This window comes from Cinclus cinclus, chromosome 4 (assembly GCF_963662255.1).
Source record: "Cinclus cinclus chromosome 4, bCinCin1.1, whole genome shotgun sequence".
Lineage (NCBI taxonomy): Eukaryota > Metazoa > Chordata > Aves > Passeriformes > Cinclidae > Cinclus > Cinclus cinclus.
In genome coordinates this window covers 63,354,945-63,376,032 of record NC_085049.1, presented here as the reverse complement: position 1 = coordinate 63,376,032, position 21,088 = coordinate 63,354,945, and the positions used below count along the sequence as shown (strand labels likewise).

General features: G+C 48.1%; 1 protein-coding gene across 1 annotated transcript in view; it reads right to left on the bottom strand.

Annotated features, from left to right (window-relative positions):
* The window catches only part of NTN4 (netrin 4), a 47,023-nt gene extending 27,575 nt beyond the window's left edge, over positions 1-19,448 (bottom strand). Inside the window, exons 1-2 of the mRNA XM_062492367.1 lie at positions 19,329-19,448; positions 16,005-16,534 (exon numbers count right to left, since the gene is read on the bottom strand). Coding sequence (XP_062348351.1) covers positions 16,005-16,534; positions 19,329-19,344 — 546 coding nt within the window. The 5' untranslated portion in view covers positions 19,345-19,448. The remainder of the gene's footprint in view (positions 1-16,004; positions 16,535-19,328) is intronic.
* Between the last annotated feature and the right edge of the window lie 1,640 nt (positions 19,449-21,088).

Sequence of the window (21,088 nt, the reverse complement as noted above, 5' to 3'; positions counted from 1 at the left end):
TACTCCCAGCAGTGACTTAAAATCTCCTCAAATGACAGTGCTGCCCTACTGAAACCACCCATGCCACCCAAAATGCCAGACAGGCTCTTGCAGGCAGCAAGGAGGTGACCATTTTTTCCTGCCCAATGAGAGGCAGGGCACCAGCTTACTGCTGCTGTCGATGTCAAGGATCACAGCCTCCTACCCATAAATCCACTCCTTCCAAAGAAAGCGGCTGATATGCTTCAGCTGATGAAGGCTTCCCTTTTGTTTGACCAGGATCCACAGATCCTGGAAATTATGACCACACTGCTGCCAGCTGGCCTGCCCACAGGCTTTGCCTACCAGCTGCTGCCTCCATCAGCCCCACCACCGCTGGCACTGCTCCTGGCTGGGACCTGGCTTTCCTCCAGAGCTGCCAGAATCCAGCCAGAGGGAGCTTTGTGTCGGCCTGGAAGGAAATTTAGCCCTTTTTTTTGGAGCTGAATGGCAGCAGCGTGCTTTTGCGTGCCCTGCCAGCCTGCCAAGTGTGCTGGTGGCAGCGGGGCTCAGCTGTGCTGGAGCTGGGCATTCCATGCTGGCAAACACGTCGTGACTGCAGTTCTGCACTGCCCTCCTGCAAACACACCCTCCCAAAGGTGTTTGAGCATCTTCTGCCAGAAAGACACCAGTAAGGGAGAAGTTTAACTGGGAGAGGTGGTCAGAGGACAGGGCTGGTGAGCATGCTCCTTGTGCAGAAGTGTTGAGTCCAATGAGGGGTATTAATAAACAGTAACACACTTCAAACGAGGACTTCCCTGCCCCTTTCAGGGGTATACAGAGTTTTTTCTTCTTTCCTAAAATAAAAATATAAACCAGATACCAACAGAAATCCAAGTGAACCCCAGTTATCAAGTCCTGCACCTCTACCCAAGGCTTGTTATTTACCCAAATTTAGATCAATGCCATTCTGATCACATTTACTTGCTAATGGTTTTGTGAACCCAAGATGCTTTCAGATATGGAAAGAAAATTCCTTGGGAAAAATTCAAACTGGATACATTGATTTCTTATTAGTGGAGCTGATAGAAAATGCTGGGTTAAGAATTCTCAGTAAAAACTAGCATTTTGGGTTTCTTGATACTACATAAATCCTGAGAATTTACGCATCTCAGAGAATTCTTTGTCCTAACTCAGATGAGAGCAGGGCAGAAACTATATAAATGGGAACAATTTATGCTAGATGAAGCTGCATACTTTCCTCTCATGTTTTCAGCTTTCTTTGTTTATCTATCCCTGTTTAATGCATGTGACTGATGTTTGTGGTTCTAGTAAAGACAATCACAGCGAGGAAATCAATAACCCCATAACCCCAAGTGCCTCTGCACTGACAGAGTTAAATCTTGTCTGTGTGGAATTCAGGGGGAGTTATGCTGCTGATTTCAATGGAGCCAGTATTCCTGCTCAGACCTAAAATGCTACAAACATTTCTTTTTATGGCTACATGAAAACAGTGATGCTAAACATGAGCTCTGTCTGTAATTCCCAGGGGCTGTAGGCTCTCAGCTGCTCTGCCCTGGCTGTCCTGTATTGCTGTGGCTGTGCCCAGCAGCCCTGGCCTGGAGAGCTACACTCTGCCCTGCAGCTGTGTAACAGAGTGAGCCTGGTGTCAGTGCTGCCAGGACAGTAAACATCCCCATCCAAGACCCCGGCAGCCCTGCTTTAACAAAATACTAACTGGTCATTATAATATGTAGGGCATCATGAAAATAGTAATTTTCTGCTCTGATGCAGCAGATTCAGCTGGGATTCTACAACCCCTCAGACACTGCATAATAAGGATAAGGATGTGTTTCCCAGCAAGATTTCCCTGTTTAGTCGTTAACTTCACTAATTTATCCCAGCTGGTCTCAGAGTCTGCACATCACTGGGGCCACACTGGTCTTACACAGCGGTCATGGGTTTGCACCCCTGTGCTTTCCAGCAGCCCAGCCACACATACCTACACACACAGGCAGTGCCAGATTTCCTGCTTTTACCTCTTCTTGGACTTTTCCATGCAATTGCCCCACCAACAGGACGGGCACAGGGCTTCAGCATCCTCTTTACTAAGGAACCATGGTTTGCACAGCAGACCTGACTGGGTTTTTACGCCTCTGGTTCTGCTGCTAACTCCCAGCTACTGCAGTCAGGAGTCTCCTCAACCACCATATTGTTTAGTTTTAGCAGTGTAGGGAAAGGGTGCAGGAAAAATTGGAAAAGAACACTTTGTGAAAAAGTGTGTGCATTTGACGATTTGGCTTTACAAGCCCATTGTCTCCCTGGTGCCACTGTCCAGCTAGCACTCTGCTGGGCAGTGGGTCCCCAGCCACTCTGTGGGCAGCAAGCCTCACTAGTAAGCACCCCAGGGTGACCAGACTTCTGTCTTTCCCACTCAAGTCTGTCTCTGTGTATGAAGTCTTCCAACAAAACACCAAAACCCAGCATCACAATGTTGGGCAGACAATGTGACTTATGTAGTAGTCAGCCCCACGATAGCAAAGTGTGGGATCCTTACTTCAGCAACTCTGAAATGTATGCACTAATTAAAATATTATATTTTGTAAAACAAGTCAGGAGTAATACATTGAAGCATCCCAGCATTTCTGTGCTTTACATCCGTATTATATCCTATCAGAAAGATGTTTTCATTCCCAGCATTGCTAGCTCACAAAAAAATCTTATGATATTTGGGATTCTTCTTAAATACCATCCCAGGAGCTGAATCTTCATCTCTGCTTCCATTGAAAATTAGGTATCTAGCAACAACGCATATCACAAACCAGGAGGCAAATAGAACCGCTAAGAAACAAAATATCTAATCCTTGGGGTAATGTTCCTTCTGTGACGTGTGGAATGATGCTCTTGGATCCCATGTGCTGTAAAAGCAACCTTTGCATGAAGCAACATCAATTGAGGAGTGATTTAAAAGTTGCACAGGGATTCTTTTTGGCATGGTGGTGGTCTCTCTACACAGCCAAATAGGAGCTGTAGTCTGCAGTCTCTGAGTAAGGAATGTCACTGCTATGCCTCAAGAGGGGTGGGTTCACCTCATCCTCTTAGTGTGATGCATGTTGGTGGCAGGAGGGAGCCCACTCCACTGCCAGGGAGCAGGAGTGGATAAGCTGTCCCACAGTACCTTGCACAGGCTATGGAGTAAAAATACTCTGCTCTTCAGCCAGACTACTGCAGCTGTCTGCAGTTTGTTCACATCATTACATAGACAGCCTCTAATAAATTTCTTCGGGGTTTCAATTTCCTTATGGGTTGTCATGAGCAACTCTTGTTCTGTTGATTATTTCACAAGTTCTGTGAAATGTGGCAGAAGAAGCCTGAGCTCCTCACCATTCTGTGGATGCAGTAATGTAGCTCTGTATATAAATAAAACAGCAGCCATGGACGTGGTGCACTCAAGTAACCACTTGCACCACAATGACCTTGATATATAAATACATAAAGTCCCTTTGCAAGAAGTATCCTAACATGTTTATGTGTGAGAGGCAATGAAAGGACATCTTTATATATATCTCCACAGTGGGAAGGAAAATGCTAATGAATGACTCTGACAGCAACAAAATAGGCTGTGAAGTCAAAGTTGCTTGAGGAAGTCAACAAAACCATTGAAAGACTTGCCAGGAGCAAAGGTTTCTCAATGAGTCATGGGCCCACCTCCACTGAATGCAGCTGCAAGGGCCTGGACCTTTGTCAAGATGCAAGTGTCCTGAGCAATGGAGTGGGGCCCTTTGGGATACAAATGCCTGTGACACTGAAGAGATGTAGGTGATCCACAAAAAGTTTCCTCACAGACCTTCAGAAGCAGGCACAATTACAGAGGCTTTGCACAGGGTCTTGCAGCTGCTGTGCATGTGCCTGTTCCCTGGGTCTCTGCACCTGGCCAGAGGTGCCACGCTCCAACCTCCAACACAGAGCCTGGCCTCAGCCAGGAAGGCAGCAGGAGATGGTTCATGAAATGACATCACTGAATTACAAACAGAGAGAACAAATGGATAGAAGACTCAAGAAGCATGTACATATGGGAACAAGACAACAAACAGGAATATGGCAGAAATAAAAGCAATAAATATTAAAAACATAACCACATTTTTACTTGGTTATAAATGAAAACCAGGGAGATAACATTGCATGAAGTGATGTATGGTTTCTTTTCAAAGGAGACTGATTAACTCTACCCTGTGTTGTCCAACCTGGATGCATGAAAATGTATCTGTAAGCACTCTACAGTAATGACATATCCATATTAGTGATTCATATAATTAGCTCACGGACATTAGATAAATTCAGTATTGGTTTATTTGATTTTTGTTAGTAGACTTATCCCTTTCAATACATTTTACAGGAACAAATGAAAACATAGTATGAATAAAAAGAATGCAAAGTTTGTTGTCTGATCCATATAGACAGCAAAAGCAATGTGTGCCACTTTAGAAAAGGGTGTATGATGTCTAAGTAAGTGTTTAACAGAAAAGTTAAGGTTTGCATTAGGAGTCTGCTGTGACTCTTGGTATGCAGGCACTAAATAAATGTGCTTAATTGGCCTGTATTATGAGGCCCTGTGGAATCTCCACATCACTGGAAGTGATCTGATTTATTTAGTGCCTGGACAAGGCTCTGAAAATGCAGGCAGTAAATGCAGTGGTGGAGCTCTGCCAGCATGTCCAGGACCTCAGCCCTTTGCCTCCCGAAAAATTTCCCTCAAGCACAACAAGCAGCTGAGGTTGGGCACTACTTGCCTGGTGCTGGGGCTGAGGTGAAAGCGAGCCCTTGTCTCTGACATCCTGGCCCTCGGATTCCCAGCTCGTGCTCAGCATTGCCTCACATCTGCTTGTGCTTGCAGGCTTTGGCTGTCACTCCAAATGATGGCACAAGCTGAGATGGTCCATGCTATGCCTGTTGCAGGGTATGCCTCTCCATCCCCCTGCCACTGCCTGCCTTCATCCTGTCCCCCTGTGCCTCCATCCACAGCCAGCCCAGCCCGTCTGACAGCCCAGGACTCTCCTGTGGGCACTACCCAAAGGTGGCAACTGCTTTCAGCCTTGGCTGGTCTTGTTTAGAGAAGCTTAGTAGGGAAATTTTATTGTGGCAATTAAGCTTTCCTGCTCAATAGACATAAAAGTTACAAGCAGTCAATTCTCTTGGTAAACATTATGGAAAGCTCCCAGTAGGAGCAATAAGACTGCTTTGTAGAAATGTTCAACTGAAAATATTAATATGATACAATAGGTGTGCCAACTGCCAACCTGCCACAGTGTCTGCTTTCAACTTCCATCCAAAAAATGTACTGGGAGCAATAAGCTCATCATCACCACAAAAGCCTGATTGATGGAGCTGGATGTAAATTTAGCTGCAGAAATGCAATGCCAGTCAGGTTCTCCCTCTTCAAAGAGAGCATTCTCACACCTCTTTCCCATGCCCCTGCTTAGTCACCTTCAGCGCTGCAGAGGAACTTTGGAGCTAAGACTGTTCTGTGCTTGTCCCCCTGTGCCTTCCCAGGAAAGAGTAATTAAACTTCTCACATCACAACACATGCAGGAAAGACAGAGGTGAGACTGTCTTACTGTTCATATGAGGACAGCTTGACTTTCAAGGTTTGCTTTGAAGCTTTCAAGGTGTGCCATGCAGCAAGACTCAGGTTATAGCAATGAATCTGATTTGGTACCTTTGGGGAACAGGGACAGTCCTACTTGCCCCGACACCTTTGGGAATCTTTTTTTTTTCTTTGCAGTGGGAAGCCTCAGATGCAGGAGCTGCCTGAGTTAACAGGGCTCCCTCAGCAGGAGCAGCTCGGGCACACCAGACCTAGTGCTGGCAACAGCCAGCAGACTCCCTGCCCTCATACACCTTCTGAGAGAGACACATACTCTGCAGGTGGCTTCTTTTGTCTCCCTCTCCTCAGTACTGAGGCTGCAATTCTATGCTGGCATTTACCCTCCTCGTCAGTATTTTGGTTTCTGGGATTTTCTGCATCAGTGCGGTCAGAATCTGCCAGGCTCTCCTTGACTCTTCCTGGAGGGTACATCTGTGTCCGCAGAGGAATATCTTGCTTGCATAGTTAGTTCCCTACAGAAATGGGCCCGGGTGCCATTGCACTGCATGTGTATCCATGCCCCTGCTCATCTCCAAAAACCTCTGAAACCACTGTCTAACTTCAACCACGTTTTGGAGATACACCTTAAAGGTGTTGAGCACCTGAAAGTTTTAAGAAAACAATCTCATTGCTTCACAAAATCAAGCCTGTTGGACTACTAACCCCTGTGAAGAAGGCTGATAGAGCCACAATGCTGGTACCTTCTACTGACAAAACAGAATTTCATATATTACCACACCAAGCAATAAGATTTTCGGAGAGAAACAAGTGTGCAACTCTGTGCTAAGTTCATTGCAGTGACCCTAGGCTAAAAAAAGACAGATCTGTATTTGGCAGATGCTGCAAATAAATCACATGGTGTGGAAAGCTCATCAGTCTAAGCCGGGCAGGTATTACCCACCAGCTCCTCTAAAACACTTCTTTGTTTATCTGCCTGTCAGACCAAGTGGACTGCAGGAAAGAAGAGCCTTTTTTTCTTGTGGAGAGGTCTGACCCTCCCCCGTGGTGCACACTTCAGCATCACCTGGAACGAGGTGAAACAGCAATGGAAATTGCAAAACCTGCCTTGCCACTGCAGGGAGGAGACCATCGGAGACACTAAGATCATAGTCAGCATTGGAATCTTGCAGGCCACAGAGCTTGGCACTCGATCAACATCCCCAGGTAACCATGACAGAAAGCCACTGTGTACCACCACCAGCAGGCCCTGAGCTCCTTGAGGTGCTGGAGAACGGCACTACTGCAGCAGCCTTAACAAGGCTCCTTCATACAATTTGACATAAGACAGCATTTAGTCCATGCCTCCAGCCCTACTGCAGTATTTTATACAGCACATTAATCAAGGCAAATAATCCCTTGCCTCACCATCCAAAGGTTATGCAATCTTAAAAAGACATCAGGACGAAAACCCAACTATTTCAAAGAGTCAGCCCTCACAGATTAATTTATACAAAGGTAACTTTTATCTTTCAGGAAACTCAAAACGTTCTTCTGCCATTCTCAAAAGTGAGAAGCTGTACAGGAGGAGCTCCAATTCACATGCAGAAGCTGACCAGTGAGGGGCTGGAAAAGGGCACAAGGAGAGCTAGGGAAGACCCTTGGGATTTCTTCAGGATCCTTGAAATCTCTGGCAATAATCAGCCAGATGAGAGCCATCTTCTCAGCTTTTCTTCAACATTCAACTACACTATTTCATTAGATGAAAATGAAACACTGCTAGGTCATTCCTGTCTTCATGCAGTCAATGATCACAAAAGTAATGTTCTTAGAAAAAAATCTCACTACAGCTCAAACCTCTTGGATTTCTTCATCTCCGGTTAATAGTGCTTCTCCTAAAATTGATAATGTATTCCACAATGGCTCCATTTTGCTTAACCAATACTTTCACTCATCAAACAGATAGAAACACTCAGTTTCTTGGCTCACAAAACCCTCCAGATGTGTGATACCATTGGCTATGAACTATCAAGGAAAATAATTATTGCCTTTTTCTCATCTTTAGAATCCCAGTTTCCAAGGCTGCAGTAGCCCAGTCAGGAAAATTAACCAGCACATCTCAGCCGATGATATGAAGCCCTTTGACCCATCAGCAACCAAGTTGGTATTTAAATACCCTTCCCTCCAGCAATTCCCCTCCTTTCCCTATCCCTGTAAAAGATTTATGTTCTTAGCCTTGGCTTGCCAGAAGTACCTCTTGTGCATATGGAAGACCAAAAAAAACCTGGAGTTACCTCCCAAGAGCCAGACAAAGGACTGGACTTGCTTCTTCATTGGCAGTGCTGTAAGAAAAGCTGGCTCGCTCCCCAGAGCTGCAGAATAACCTCTTTAACAGCTTCTGAGCACGACACACCACTGCAAAAGCCTGAAAGGCAGCAGGTTAGTGTTTCAGTAACTGCCACGGTACTAAGGATCAAGGGGATTTCTTTCAGCCTAAGAGTAACACAATTCCATGAATAGTTTTCAGCTGCTCTTGTTTATAATGAAAAGGCTTTGTGTCTATATGACTGTCTGCTTAAACTACCCAGCTACTATAAGCTACACTTAATTCTAGGAAAAAGAACACCTGTTGGAATGATATGCAACTACACAGTGCCAAAAAGATCACAAGAAACAGCACCCCTCTTTCAACCCATAGCTATAGATTTTGGTTACTGGAATGTGGGATACTGCAGAGAGACCAGTGGTAAAAGGCTCATAGTATATGCATCTAGTAAACTGGGTTCTGGACATTAACTTCTTTTCTTCCTCTAAAATGTTACCCATGGAGAATTTGAGAACTTCACCATTTGTGTAGGATTTTGAATTTTGTTAGACTGGGTATCTCACACCAACACCCACTGTTGCATGGCAATTAATCTCAAATGAGCTTTTGATCCAAAACTTCTGAGACAGGTCAATACATTGCTCTAGGTTACACGCTTCCCATGTAACCAGTTGTATCCAGGAACCCTAAAGAGAAAACATGGCAGTCCTACTTTCCAGCCAGAGAACTGGGAGCTGAATAAGTGAGCTAGCCTTCTCTTCATGCCAAAAATGAGCTGTGAAATGAAGCAGTGGGGTGCAGTGCCTGAAGAGAGGCTCCGGAGGCACCGTTAAAATCCCGTGGCACTTTTCTCAAGGGAAGCAATAGTCCTGCTAACAAGGCCACATGCCAATTTAGAGAATTAAATTCTGCCTACCCAAACTCCTCTTGTTTCATGTGGGTATAGTGCTCTTCACGTCCTACATAAGAAGCTTGGAAAGGGTCTCCTGGAGCCCTGGGACCCATTCCCTCCTGCTGTTGGCAGCCTACAATATCCCCCCTTTCACAGACTGGTCAAGCTCCCTCCAAAGAATAATTTGTTTTAGCCATAACTGAAGGTCGATCCAGAAGCAGTTGTTAGAAACTTGCTGTTCCAATCAGGGGACTGCTGATATGCACTGTTAAACACTGGCTATGCTCCATCCCAGGGGCAGCTGCATTTCAAGAACTGGCCAAGCAGAGGGCCAACCCCCAAGTGCCAAAAGCACTGGGGAATCCAGGAAGAAAAGGAGACAATCCTATGGGCTAGTTGTAATGGGAGAAATCATGCAGATGATCATGGGGCAGGTTGGAGAAGCATCTTGCTCTTCACATGCCCTCGTCCTTCAGAGATGCTGAGCATCCAGGAGGCCTCATAAGGTGACATGTCACTGCTCTAGGATGGCCCGTGGGAGCAGGGGGGAATTGTCACAACCTGGCCCATAGATCTGGCAGTATCATGCCTGGTGCTCCACATAGAGAAAACTTACAAGGCAGGTGCTGGTGCCTGGAAAACAACAGTTGTGTTGCTCAGCCCTGTTGTGACTGAAGTCTAAAGTATCTTTCATGGTAAAATTTGTCAGAGACCAAAGGTTCATCTCCACATGTGCCCAGAATGGCTCTTGTCTCTTGTCCTCCCAGTCTAGGGTGAAAATTAAGTTAAAATTTTCCCATTTCGCCTGATTTTGCTGCCCCCTTATTTAAAGGGAAAATACCCTCTTGTCCACTGTTGAAAATTTTCACTGGCTTGGAAATCCCCCACAGATGAGGGGGAGGGAAGATGGGCTTCCCCGCAGGAAGGACAGCTTGAGGACCAAACCAAGGGATGTACTTCACCACAGCCATCAGCAAAGTGACTGGTGTGAGATGGTGTGCTGCTGCTGTGCTGCTGCTGCTACAGCCTGGGATTTCTAGGCTCCTGTATAATCTTATTGACTCCAGCCTAGCCTTATTTACTTCATCTCATTAACTATTCCCCTAGAAATCATTGTTCTTGTCCTCATAAAACAAAGGTCCCCATGTTTTGCTAGATTTAGTGATATAATGCAAAGAACTGGACAGGATTTGGCCATCACCCCAGCCTCTCCTAGCTGAACAGACTTTCCTTTGCACGTGGCATTTCTGAACACAGACCAATAATTTGTGTTTTTCCAAAGATAGGATGATCAGGAAGACACTATTAAAGAGGTCTTTTTCCTAAAAAGTGTAGAGATGGGGCATGAAAACATACTTCCCTAGGTATGTCCTCACATGTCCTGAGCACTGCTGAATGCTGCCAGGATCCCTCTTTCCTTCTCACCAGTCTGGGCCTTTGTTTTCTCTCTGTGCAGACGTCAGTGGCACAGGACAATTAAAAAATACATTTGCAGCCCTCTAATGGATTGACATCCCAGGCTGGTTTGAGGTTATTCTTTCGTATTTGCTCAGGCTCTTTGTGGAGTCCCACAAGTGACTGAACTCAAATCTCCTGCTGCCCACAAGATCCTTGAAGGACCTCAGCACAATTAAAATGTAGCTTTAGTTAAGGACAACAATGATAAGCTTGAAAACCAAGCTTATTCAGGCCTAAAAGGTAAAAAACGCCCAACCTGGCAGAAGTTTCTACAATCCAAAATCAGGACTCAAAAATAAAAGTTCCTGACCATCTTTAACTCCTATTTGTTTCAGCAGCGAGTGTTACAACCACTCACTGTCTGTCATGGTCAGACTTCTGAGTGGAAATACACAATTTACTCCTGCTCTAAGCAGATAATTTCAGGTAAAACCAGTAGGACTGGTGTCCAAATCCTCAAGGAAGAGAGGCAGGCTGCATGCAGTAACAGAGAAAGGCAAAACATATGAAGGTTTTTCCGCTGTGGAAGGCACAAGATCAATAAAATGCTCAGTAAGACGTGCATCCCACAGCAAAACAGTGGTAATGTGATGTTTCAAAAGTTAAAAGCATGTTAGAGTTTGTTGCTGGAATATAGTCAAACTGCAAATATGCCTCTTCTATAAATAGCAGACAGCAACAATAGCTGAGGTCTCCAAGGAGAGGATTTATTAGCAGTATTCTGAATAGATGAACACTAAAATAAGTTACTAATTTACTAAAATCTTGTCAAGGAGACTCTGCTTCAGTAAGCCCTTTTATCCTGGAACTTGTCTAAATGGGGACACTCAGGCGAGCTAATCTGAATTGACCACAGATGGGAATGTAAAGTGAATGAGATAATTGCATTGCAGAGTGGACAGTCACTCTCACTCACAGTTAAAGAATTAACATCTGCTAAAGGGCCCCTTGTGGATGAACCCTCAACAGTGATCCCTAGCCAAGGATAATTTTAAGATTAGTGTGTTGAAAAGGAAATATTAATAAGATCAGAACTATGGAAGGGAAGATAGTCTTTTATGCATACTAGTAAAATTAGTACTCCTGTCTGAGCATGAAGCTGAAAGAGTTCATTTCTGCACCTTGCTTACTTAGATCATGGTTAGATTATGTTTGGTTGGTGAATCCAGTTCTGATTTCCCTTGCAATAATGTGGCTGAGGGGTTACACCCTGAAAAACAACCAAAGTACTCAGCATTTGTAGCATTCTTGTATAATTCAGGCTAAAACGTGGCCATAGCCTTTCTCTTAAAACACTGTTGCTACAAGGCTAACATTTGGAGGTTTCTGGCTATGCTAAACAAACTGCTGTTGTGAAACAATTTATTCTTTATATTAACCATAGGGGAAGTCTACAATGACCTCTCTGCATGCAGCTGATCTGAAATTATTCCCTGACATGTGAATGTGAATTCCATTAATGTGTCCCCTTACAATGTTGCAAATCCAACTCCTCAAACAAGCAGATGCTTGAAGCTGGCTGGAAACCCAGGTTGGCTGTACCAATGTTGGAATGCCAGGGCAGGAGGTGGGCACCCACCTTTCCTGTTCCCTACTGAGGAGAGGTTCAGTTGGTTTGTTTGGCTTCTGTATACCTGCAGAGAAATCACGGACTACTTTGCTGGTTGTTGAAAGAGTGGTTCTTCTTAACATGAGGTCAGAGTGCAGCCAGGCTGCCCTGGTACAGGGCTGTGCTCAGCAGAGCCCCCGAGGTCTCTGGGCACATGCTGACCTGTGAACTCAGGCTTACTTCCACCAAGAAAACAATTTAGATCAATCCCAGAGCACTGTAGTGCAGTGTTCCTGATATCAGTACAGCCTTCAACCTCTTGGCTTGGCAGTTGTGCCCAGATTTGTCCTTTCCTTTTCCTAATCCCACCAACTGGGCTGTTGATCCTCCAACTCTTGTGTGCCTCAGGCTGGAGCCACATCCACATTATAACCATATAGGGTGGACTTGCAGCATTAGGAACAGGTAGCAAAGAAGAGCAGGGACCCGCCAAGTCCCCGATGAGGTGATCCTACCCATCAATAGGTCATCCAAGTGCCACACACGTCTGGTTCCCACTGCTGAGGTGACTGCAGCACAGTGCCACCTTCCAAAACTGTCACTCTCCCAGTGCTCACCAGCACCCCAGTCCCACCACTGCAAAGACAAGCCCAGAGCCACACTGCTAAAGAGGCATGAAAGGCATCTCCCAGAGATGCTTTGCACATTTCAGCATTTCTGAGGTCTGGGTCCTTGAAATGAACCTAGAGGCTTGGCAGCTTGTTTTCTATGCCATCATAAATCTCCTCAAAATCAACATCATGGCAAATTCTAATGAGGGAGGATTCTTGTCATAAGAGTTGAAGTAGGCATCTAAGGAATGACTCATGATGAGGGCAGAATGCAAAAAGTCTGATCATTCTTTTTAATAAAATGTGAAGTGGATACACCTTTGACCCAAATTAAGACAGGTGATGCATTGCAAGAAGCCCTAAGCCCCTGAGTACTGTGGGGTTCTGCACTCTGCTGCCTTGAATCGAGGCTTGCAGGCACTGTAACAATCAGCAGAAATGCAGGTGGATCAGCCTTGCCTCGTCTTTACAGAGGGTAAAACCAGAAACCACCAGCCCAACAAGCCACAGGTCTGTGCCAAACTCCAGTGATATTTGGGGTGAGTCACCACCACCCGCAGCCCCACCTGAGACAAACTAATCATCCAAGGGGATAGAGAGCAGTGAGTGAGATGCCAGCAGCATGCAGAGAGACCCCCAGTGTCCTGCAAAATCCTGCAAGCCCTTAACGCTGTGCCCAGAAGTGCACATGTGGTGTTGAAATGTCTGAAGTGTGAGAAAGCAGCACACAGACAGTGTGACGCGTGGTTTGGATCATGGGTTACAGTTGCTACATCACAGTTTGAAAAAAAAAAAAATCTAAAATCTAAATCTGAATTTAAAATCTGAAAAAAATCTAAGATAAAAAGGAAATCCAGTGGCACTCACAGAACTTGCAGTTGTGCTTTGAAGAAAACAAGTGGTACCTTCAGGGTAATGAGTAATACCCTTCAGAGATGTAGGTTTTGGATGACTGTGTATTTGAAACCAATGTTTCAAGTGAAATTGCTGTTTCCATATGTCTGAAATTAGGTGCTACCAAGGTGGGAGTAAAGCACAACATAACTCCAAACAGAACACAAAACTCTGGTGTTTCTTTAGGTCAGATTCATGTTGCTATTGGCAGCTACTAGTAATTGCTGGAATGCAGCACACTAATAAATTAAATGTGGTATTTGCTAAGCACGCAGGCTTAGCCATCTGGAGAGCTGCTGCTATTACTTTGCAGGTAAAAAATAGTGTTTAAGTGGAGGAAACTGAAGTGTACCACGTGAGTAGAATCTTCTAAGCTCCAGCCCCTTGGATGCAATATTTGTTTAAAACTTGGAACAATTAAATGCTCTTGACTTTTACAGCTTCTCTGCAATAACACAGACTAAAGTGATGCCAGAAGAAGAGGTCCCACAGGAGCAAGCTTGGTACATAGCCTCTCTTTGCAGCATGCTACTGCAGATGCATCAAACACCACCAAATTACTTCTTTTCCTGAGATAGGTATTGGTTTCTACACACAAGACCTGGATTCTACGGTCCCCGCATTGCACCAGCCCATAGAGGAGCTTGCTCGAGGTCGGGATTTGTAGGCGTTCTCTCCAGGCATAGCCCAAATCCCCTGCGCAGGGATAGCACCATTCTGGTGTGCAGTGACCACAATGAAAATTGCACCAGCATGGGACCCAATACGAGTGAGGCAAATACTGCCTTGCAGGATGCCCTGGGTTTTTCATCCCTGAGTAAAAATCCCTGATAAGCTAAAAAAGCAGCATGCAAGTCATACACCCAAGAGAAGTCCCACTGGCTGGCCTAAGGGCTGTGGATTCTCCCTGTACTCCATTACAGGCTGGCATAACTTTATGATTCATGTGGTGGGACACAAAGGCTGGCACAAGTACTGGAGCCTGAGAAATTCCCGGTGGGGTACGTACATCCTTCTTCTTGTAGGTCTTACTTTGTAGTTAGCCCTGATCCAGGACCACATAATTATTTGGCTGGGAAAAGACCTTCAAAGATAATCGAGTCCAATATCCCTGCCATGGGTAGGGACATATTTCAGTACATCAGGTTGCTCAAAGCCCCATCCAACCTGGCCTTGAACACTTCTAGGGACGAGCCATACACAGCTTCTCTAGGCAACATGTTCCAGTGCCTCATGACCCTCATAATCAAAAAATGTCTTATGTCTAACCTAAATCAATTTCAATATAAAACTGTTGCCCCTTGTCCTGCCAGAAAAGGCCATACTGAAAAGTATTTTTCCACATTTCTCATAAGCCCTTTTATATATTGCACTCTGAAAGGAAGTTTAGGCAGCTTTTTTGGAGGCACAAGCACAGGGTGGCAGGAAAAGAAACAAACATGGCATTTTTTCTCGCCAGCTATTTGGTTTAAAATGGAATAGTCACCCTGGGTCTGTATGACAGTCTGGAAATCCTTGTTTCTCAGCTGATGAGAGCATGGAACAGCTTCTCCTAGAGCAAGACATTGGCTGCCTCCTGAGACAGCTAACAGAAGCACTTTTGTGCAAAAACACCTCTCAGTATTTCTGTAGAGTGTGGCTTCCTAGCCAGAGCATGGCTAGAGGTGACCACAAATGATTGCAAAGGGGTCTGAATACATGATTTTTCTCGACATGAATGCTAGTCTCCAAGGATCGGGCTGTCACCTCAAAACCTGTTCTCAGGGGACACTACAATGATATAAGTGATCTCCTGATTCACTAACCAGACTTTATCCTTTCTCTGTGTTAGACCAGAGGGAAATTTTTAGTTTGATTAAGCTTTCAGGCAAGTTCATTAAATTAGGCCACTAGAGGGAGCAGCCTTTAAAGTCCAGAGCCGGTCACCGGGGATGCATCCCCACGAGTGGGGGGACACAGGAGGGCGGCCCCACGGCCGCGGCTCCCAGGGGAAGCTCCCCGGCACTGGGGGACAGAGTTGCACATTGGGAAGAATATTACTGGTAGCGCCTCCAAATGCATCACTTGTTATCTGCTGCTTCTGATATTGAAAATCGTCCCACTTTCATGTATATTTTTTCTTCTTGGCACGTACGATGGATTTAATTTTTTTTTCCTTTTTTTTCCCTGCAAGTTCTTTTCACATAACTGTGCACAGGAAAAAAAAGAAGGCAAGTTATAAGTTTTAAAATTACCTGGCTAACCTGGTTTGTGGGAACCATACTTCAGTGTGCGGTGAGTAGCTACTTTGGTTACACACCTACTTCTCAGTGAAGGCAGTCATTATTAAAAGTCAGTCTTAATTTTAGCATCGTTGCATTTTGGTCAGACTGATTTGCATCACCTTAAAACCACACGACTGCGAGATCTGGAGAAAGCTGTCTAGAGCGACGTTCCCTCCGGCATTCCTGAGGAATTATCAGCACGTGCCCAGGCTGCGGTTGTGCAGCGAGTTTCACCGGTCGAAAGGAAAGGATTTTTTTTTGGAAGAGAAGGACTACGAACGCAGCAGAGCAAGAGGCAGGGCGGTGCCTACATCACCTAAGAGTGAATTACGTTAATTCGCCTCGTGAAATGCGTGCGGTGACAAGAGATGCTGGTGCGGTGAAATACGAAGCGTGAACACGGGCGCAGAGACTGCAGAGAGAAAGGGGGCTGGAGCAGGGGCTTTCTCATCCAAACCCAGGCAGACTTACCTCTCCTCCAGTGCAGGGGAAGGGGCTCGAATACCTGGAAGTGCAAATGGCTCCTCTCTGCCTCACGTCATCCTCCAACCCGAAGGTGGCCGAACAGTTAGCAGCGAAGTATTTGTAAGGCTTCCACGTCTCGCCGAAGTCCTGGGAGCGCTCCAGCACCATGGCGGCCGGCCTGGGCGACTTGAAGACCACGATCAAGTGAGTGAAGTAGAAGGCGGCTTCCAGGTCCAGGCGGATGGTCTCTCGGGAGGCATCCTGGGCCGCCTGCCACCAGGTGCGGGGCAGGCGGAACGGGGAGTCGGCCATGGCGGCGGGGGGGTGCGCCAGCCCCGGGTGCTCCCCGCTGCAGCGGCCGCACCGGGGGCGCCGGCAGCGCCGCTGCGCGTCCTCGCTGTAGCTGCAGAAGGGCTCGGCGGCGTGCCGGCCGCAGGACGTGTCGGTGCGCAGCGCCCGCCCGTGAGCCAGGTTGCCCATCCGAGGGTTGCAGGCCTTCTCGCAGGGACTGCTCGCTGCCGCCACGCCGCCCGGACCTGCGGGGCAGAGAAGAGGGGGGGCTGGAGGAGGCTGTGCTGAGGTGGGAACACCTCGCTCGCCCCGGCAGAGAGGACACGTCGCCCCGCGGCACGCGGGGATGCTGCCCCCGCCCAAAGCGTGCGCCGCTGGTCCCCAGCGAGCTCTGCAGGGGCTGTGGGACAGCGCGCTGCTGCTCGGCTCTCCCCTCTGTGGGGCTCGGTGCGTCTATAAAAGCAAAAACAACAACAACAAAAACAAAAACAAAAAGAGACAACAAAACAACACCGCCAAAAAAAACCCAAAAAACAAACAAACAAAAAAACCCACAACAAACAAACAAACAAACAAAACACCCCCAAGCCTGTCGGGGTTCCCTTGCACTCGGGAAACTCTCTGCCTAACAAGAGATACAGAGCAGGCAGTGGACAGGGAGAGAGATGAGCACATCCTGCCCTCCCGGCCCGGGGGACCAGAGCAGCACTGAGGCTTCAGGGACATGCCACCCATGCCCCGAAGCCTCCAAGGGGATCCAGGTGGCCCTGGGGAAGTGGAGAAAAGCAGAAGGGCAAGCTGCCACCAAGGCAGCTTGAGGCCAGGAGACCTCCATGGGGGACAGCACTGCTGCAACCCAGCTCACCGTGCAGCACATCAGGTGTCAGGGGTGTGAGAGCCCACAGCAATATCACCTGCCAGCAACGACCTCCCACCTTCACCCACTTTTCCACCACTCCATCCCATACCAAATCTTCCCACTATCAGAAACTACGGCTGACATCAAGTGTTCAATTGTAGCACCGCTTCAGTTTGGAAAGGCTGTTGCTGGTGTGTGCAAAGGGAAGGGAAAAAAAAGCTTTGGTTGAAATTATGCTGGCAAGCTGCTGCACAGCTGAGGTTCTGTGGTTTTTGTTCAAGATTTTCTGGAAGTCCTGCCCATTTTAAAATCCACAGTTAAAAGAGTCAAAGAAAAATAAAATCACTGTGGTCTTTACTGTGAAACCATGTAATCAATGTAACTCTTGGTAGAGGAATGCTTAATTAGGGACTCTCCAACGTTTTATTAATAAATGTAAGAGTAGGTCAAAGTGGTATTTGGTGAATTGTTCAACATAAAAAAATCTCCGTTGACTTGGATGTGTGCAGGTCAAAGCATCTGAGGTGCATAATGTCTTCTTTATCAACATGCCAGTCATACGCAGTCATCTTTGCACACCAATTAATGTCTTCTTAGCATTTTTGTTATGTCTGAAGGTCATTTCAGTTTAGCATCCAATAAATCCTTTATCTGGGGCTTATTCAGCTTTTGCCTACAGTGTCATAATTTCAATTAAGCTATATGATGCACTAACAGTGCAAAGCCTTCCAAGCCTGACAGCATCCCGCACTTCTTACACTCCTCAAGAAGCACTCTGGATTAAAAAAAAACAAAAACAAAAAAACCCAACCAAACAACAACAACAACAAGAAAACCCACCACAATTTTACCACCAAAGCTCTATATGAGTTTTCTATAGTGTTTCCTCAGAACCACTGCTTGCTATGCACCCAGTACAAGGTAGTTCTGAATCCAGCCTCTGGATTTCACTGCGTAAGCAGTCCTGGGAAATTTTTTGTGAACAATAAATGCTCAGTCAAGTTAGCTTCCTACAGTGTGCTGGTAAAGCTGTGTTGGACATGACCTATAGTAACTGCAGAATACGTTTGCTCTGGAAAAGTAAACAAATAGAACTGTAAGGTCAATGCAATATCACTTACAACTCCCGAACATCCTTTTCAAAGCATTGTATAAACATTAACTAACCTATGTAGCTCTCCTGAGGGGTAGGTAAGTTAAGTGCTATTGTCATATTATCAGTTAGGCTAGCCAGTAGTTGGCCTAATTTATGTCTTTGGCTGCTTTCCTGGATTCTTTGGCTACGTGTTAACACAGTGCAGTTGGCCGCTACACAAATAGATGAACATTTACTGCGGTTCCCTCAGCTGTGGGATTGCAAAGCAGATTTGGGAAGTGGTAGGAAGAGCAGGGCACAGTCAGCACCCAGCACCATCAGACAGGGTGAGATTACTGTTTGTGTTCATCAAGTCCCTTTGGTTTTTGCACACCAGACTGCTGCCTCCAGGAATGCATTGGAGGGGGACCTGGTCAATGGGAGGTTTCCCCGTGACTGCAGTTGGTGGTAAGGCTGTCGTAGATGGCCTCAGGGCAGGGACAAGGCTCTCTGCCTGAGCCCAGCTGGGAAAGGTTGGCTACAAAATCCCAGGTCAGACCCCGGGAGCTGAGAGTATTTAACTGCTCCCAGCTCGGGTATGCTCCAGCCCCGGTCACGCACGGTCACTGACTGCAGTTGTCTTCGGGCCAGGCATTGAGGGTCCCTTCCTCACCCGGGATCAGATCTGGGGCAAGGGACCTTGGCTTCAGCAGGATTTGAGAAATGCTGCTGGCACATAGACGTGGGTCCCAGGGGCAGAAAGGGGGGAGAGGAAACCCCCTTTGAAAGGGTGTTTGTTTTCACTTGAATTGGAAAAGAGTTGCATGACCGATGCAGAGCACTTCATGTTATGAAAAGTGACAGCTTTCTAGTGTAACACTGGCTGGCACAGGAATTCAGTAAAAGGACAAACTGAGAGCATAGAGATTTCTATAGTGGCAGTCACAAATTCGCAACTCTCTGCAACAGCACTGGAAAAAGCGCTTTTCCTTATTGCACTTAATGCATCTGCCCAACTAAATCTTCCCCTTCTATCTACTATGCATGCCACCGGACTGGGATCTTCAGTAATGAGTAAGAGCATGCAGCAAATACCATGACTCACCTGGGAAAACATCCATGGAAAATCATATGCTTCCTGCTTAAGCATTTTAGCAACACATGCCTTGTGATGTTTCGTTTATATCTTGTGCCTGATTAAATGTTTGTTTCCCATCAGAGTTTCTTTTCTTCTTTTTAAAATAGCGATTTGGCACTCGGCTTGCACCCGACCGAGGAAGCGTTACGCAAATTGTTTATGCCCGAGTGTATCAGCTGCGGGACCCCGCTGCGGGCAGCTCTGAGCGCGAAGTGTTTACGCTGCGGGAAGGGGCTTTGAAAACCCTGCCCGCCCTCCTCCGCACCCCGACGACTCGGGGCACCGCCGCCCAAAGCGCCTGCGGAGCCCGCATCGCCCCGCCGCTGCCATCCGCAGCGCTCCGCAGCCGGGCCCCGCTCCCGCGGCATCCCCCGAAGCCCCGGCCCGTGCCCACCCGGCCTCGCCGCTCCGCCGGAGGCTCCGCGGGCAGGGGCGGCTCCGCGCGGCGCGGTGCGGTGCGGCCGGAGCCCTCTTTGTCTACGACGCGGGGCGCGGGGCGGACGCGCATCCCGGCCCTTGCTTTCCCACAGCCGTGCGCGCACCCCGCGTACCGACCCGCACCGCATGCGGGGACACGCGCGCGCCCAGCCGGCGCGCACACATACGCGTACGCGCGCGCGTGTGCGCGGACGCGTGCGGACAGAGACCGAGGCCCGCGTGCGGTTCCCCGTGCGGGCGCGCGCACGGCGCGGACGCTCCGGCACACGCGCGTACCCGCAGGAGCGCCCGAGGCGCGCATCCCCCTCGCTCGCCCGCCGAGGACGGAGAACGCCGAGCGCGGCCGGTCGCGACCCACCTGCAGCGGCGGCGGCGGCGCCCAGCAGCAGCAGCAGCAGCAGCGCCAGCCGCATCCCGCGCCCCATGGCCGAGCGCCCCGTGGCCGCCCGCCCTGCGCGCCCCGCCGCCCCGCGGCGCGACCGGCCCCGCGCGGCATCAGCGCCCCGCGCGGCACCGCCGCCCGCCGCGCACCGCGCCGCCCCGCGCCGCCCGCCGCCCGCCGCGCAGCGCCCGCGCCCCGCCCCGCCCGCCGCAGCCGCCCTGCCCTCCCGCCCGCCCGTCCGCGGGGCCGCCGCGCCGCGGGGGGCTGTTGCCGGTGCGCGGCCGGGCGCGGTACTGCAGCGGAGGGCACCCCTCCGCGCACACATACACACCGCCCGCCCCGTCCCCGCAGCCCCCAGCGGCTCCGCCGCGGCGGCCTAAGGCGGACGGGATGGTGCCTGGAGACAAGAGAGATTCGCGATCCTCCGGGACAGGGGGCTACCCCTGTCCAAACCCCCAGAGCTCGGCTTCCGAGCCCGGACGCGCTGTCGGGGCACGGAGGCTGGAAGTGAAGCTGCAAAAGGTAGCGTTCCTCCGGCCCGGCTCGGTTTCAAACGAGGGACTCAATTTACCACAAGTAACCCCGGGTCGCTCACCTTCGAATACGTTACTTGTTTTATCGGCTCTTCTGTTAACTGAGCAATGGAGCCACGTAAACCTAAGAGGGTTTTGCTTCTTTCCTGGGAATTGGCAATCTATGGCTTAGCTCGCGTATGGTCTGATGGTCACCATACCCCAAGAGCAGTTTTGGGCTCTAAAAATAGGAAAAGCCACAGTGACATCCACTGTTCTACCCCAGATCATTACTTTTTTAAGTCTCGGCAAAGGATCATTAGGACAGCAAGGGTGGAGCAGTTCCAAGCAGTCATTTTTTTTACTTACCTGAATCTAATCTGGGAGGCAAACAC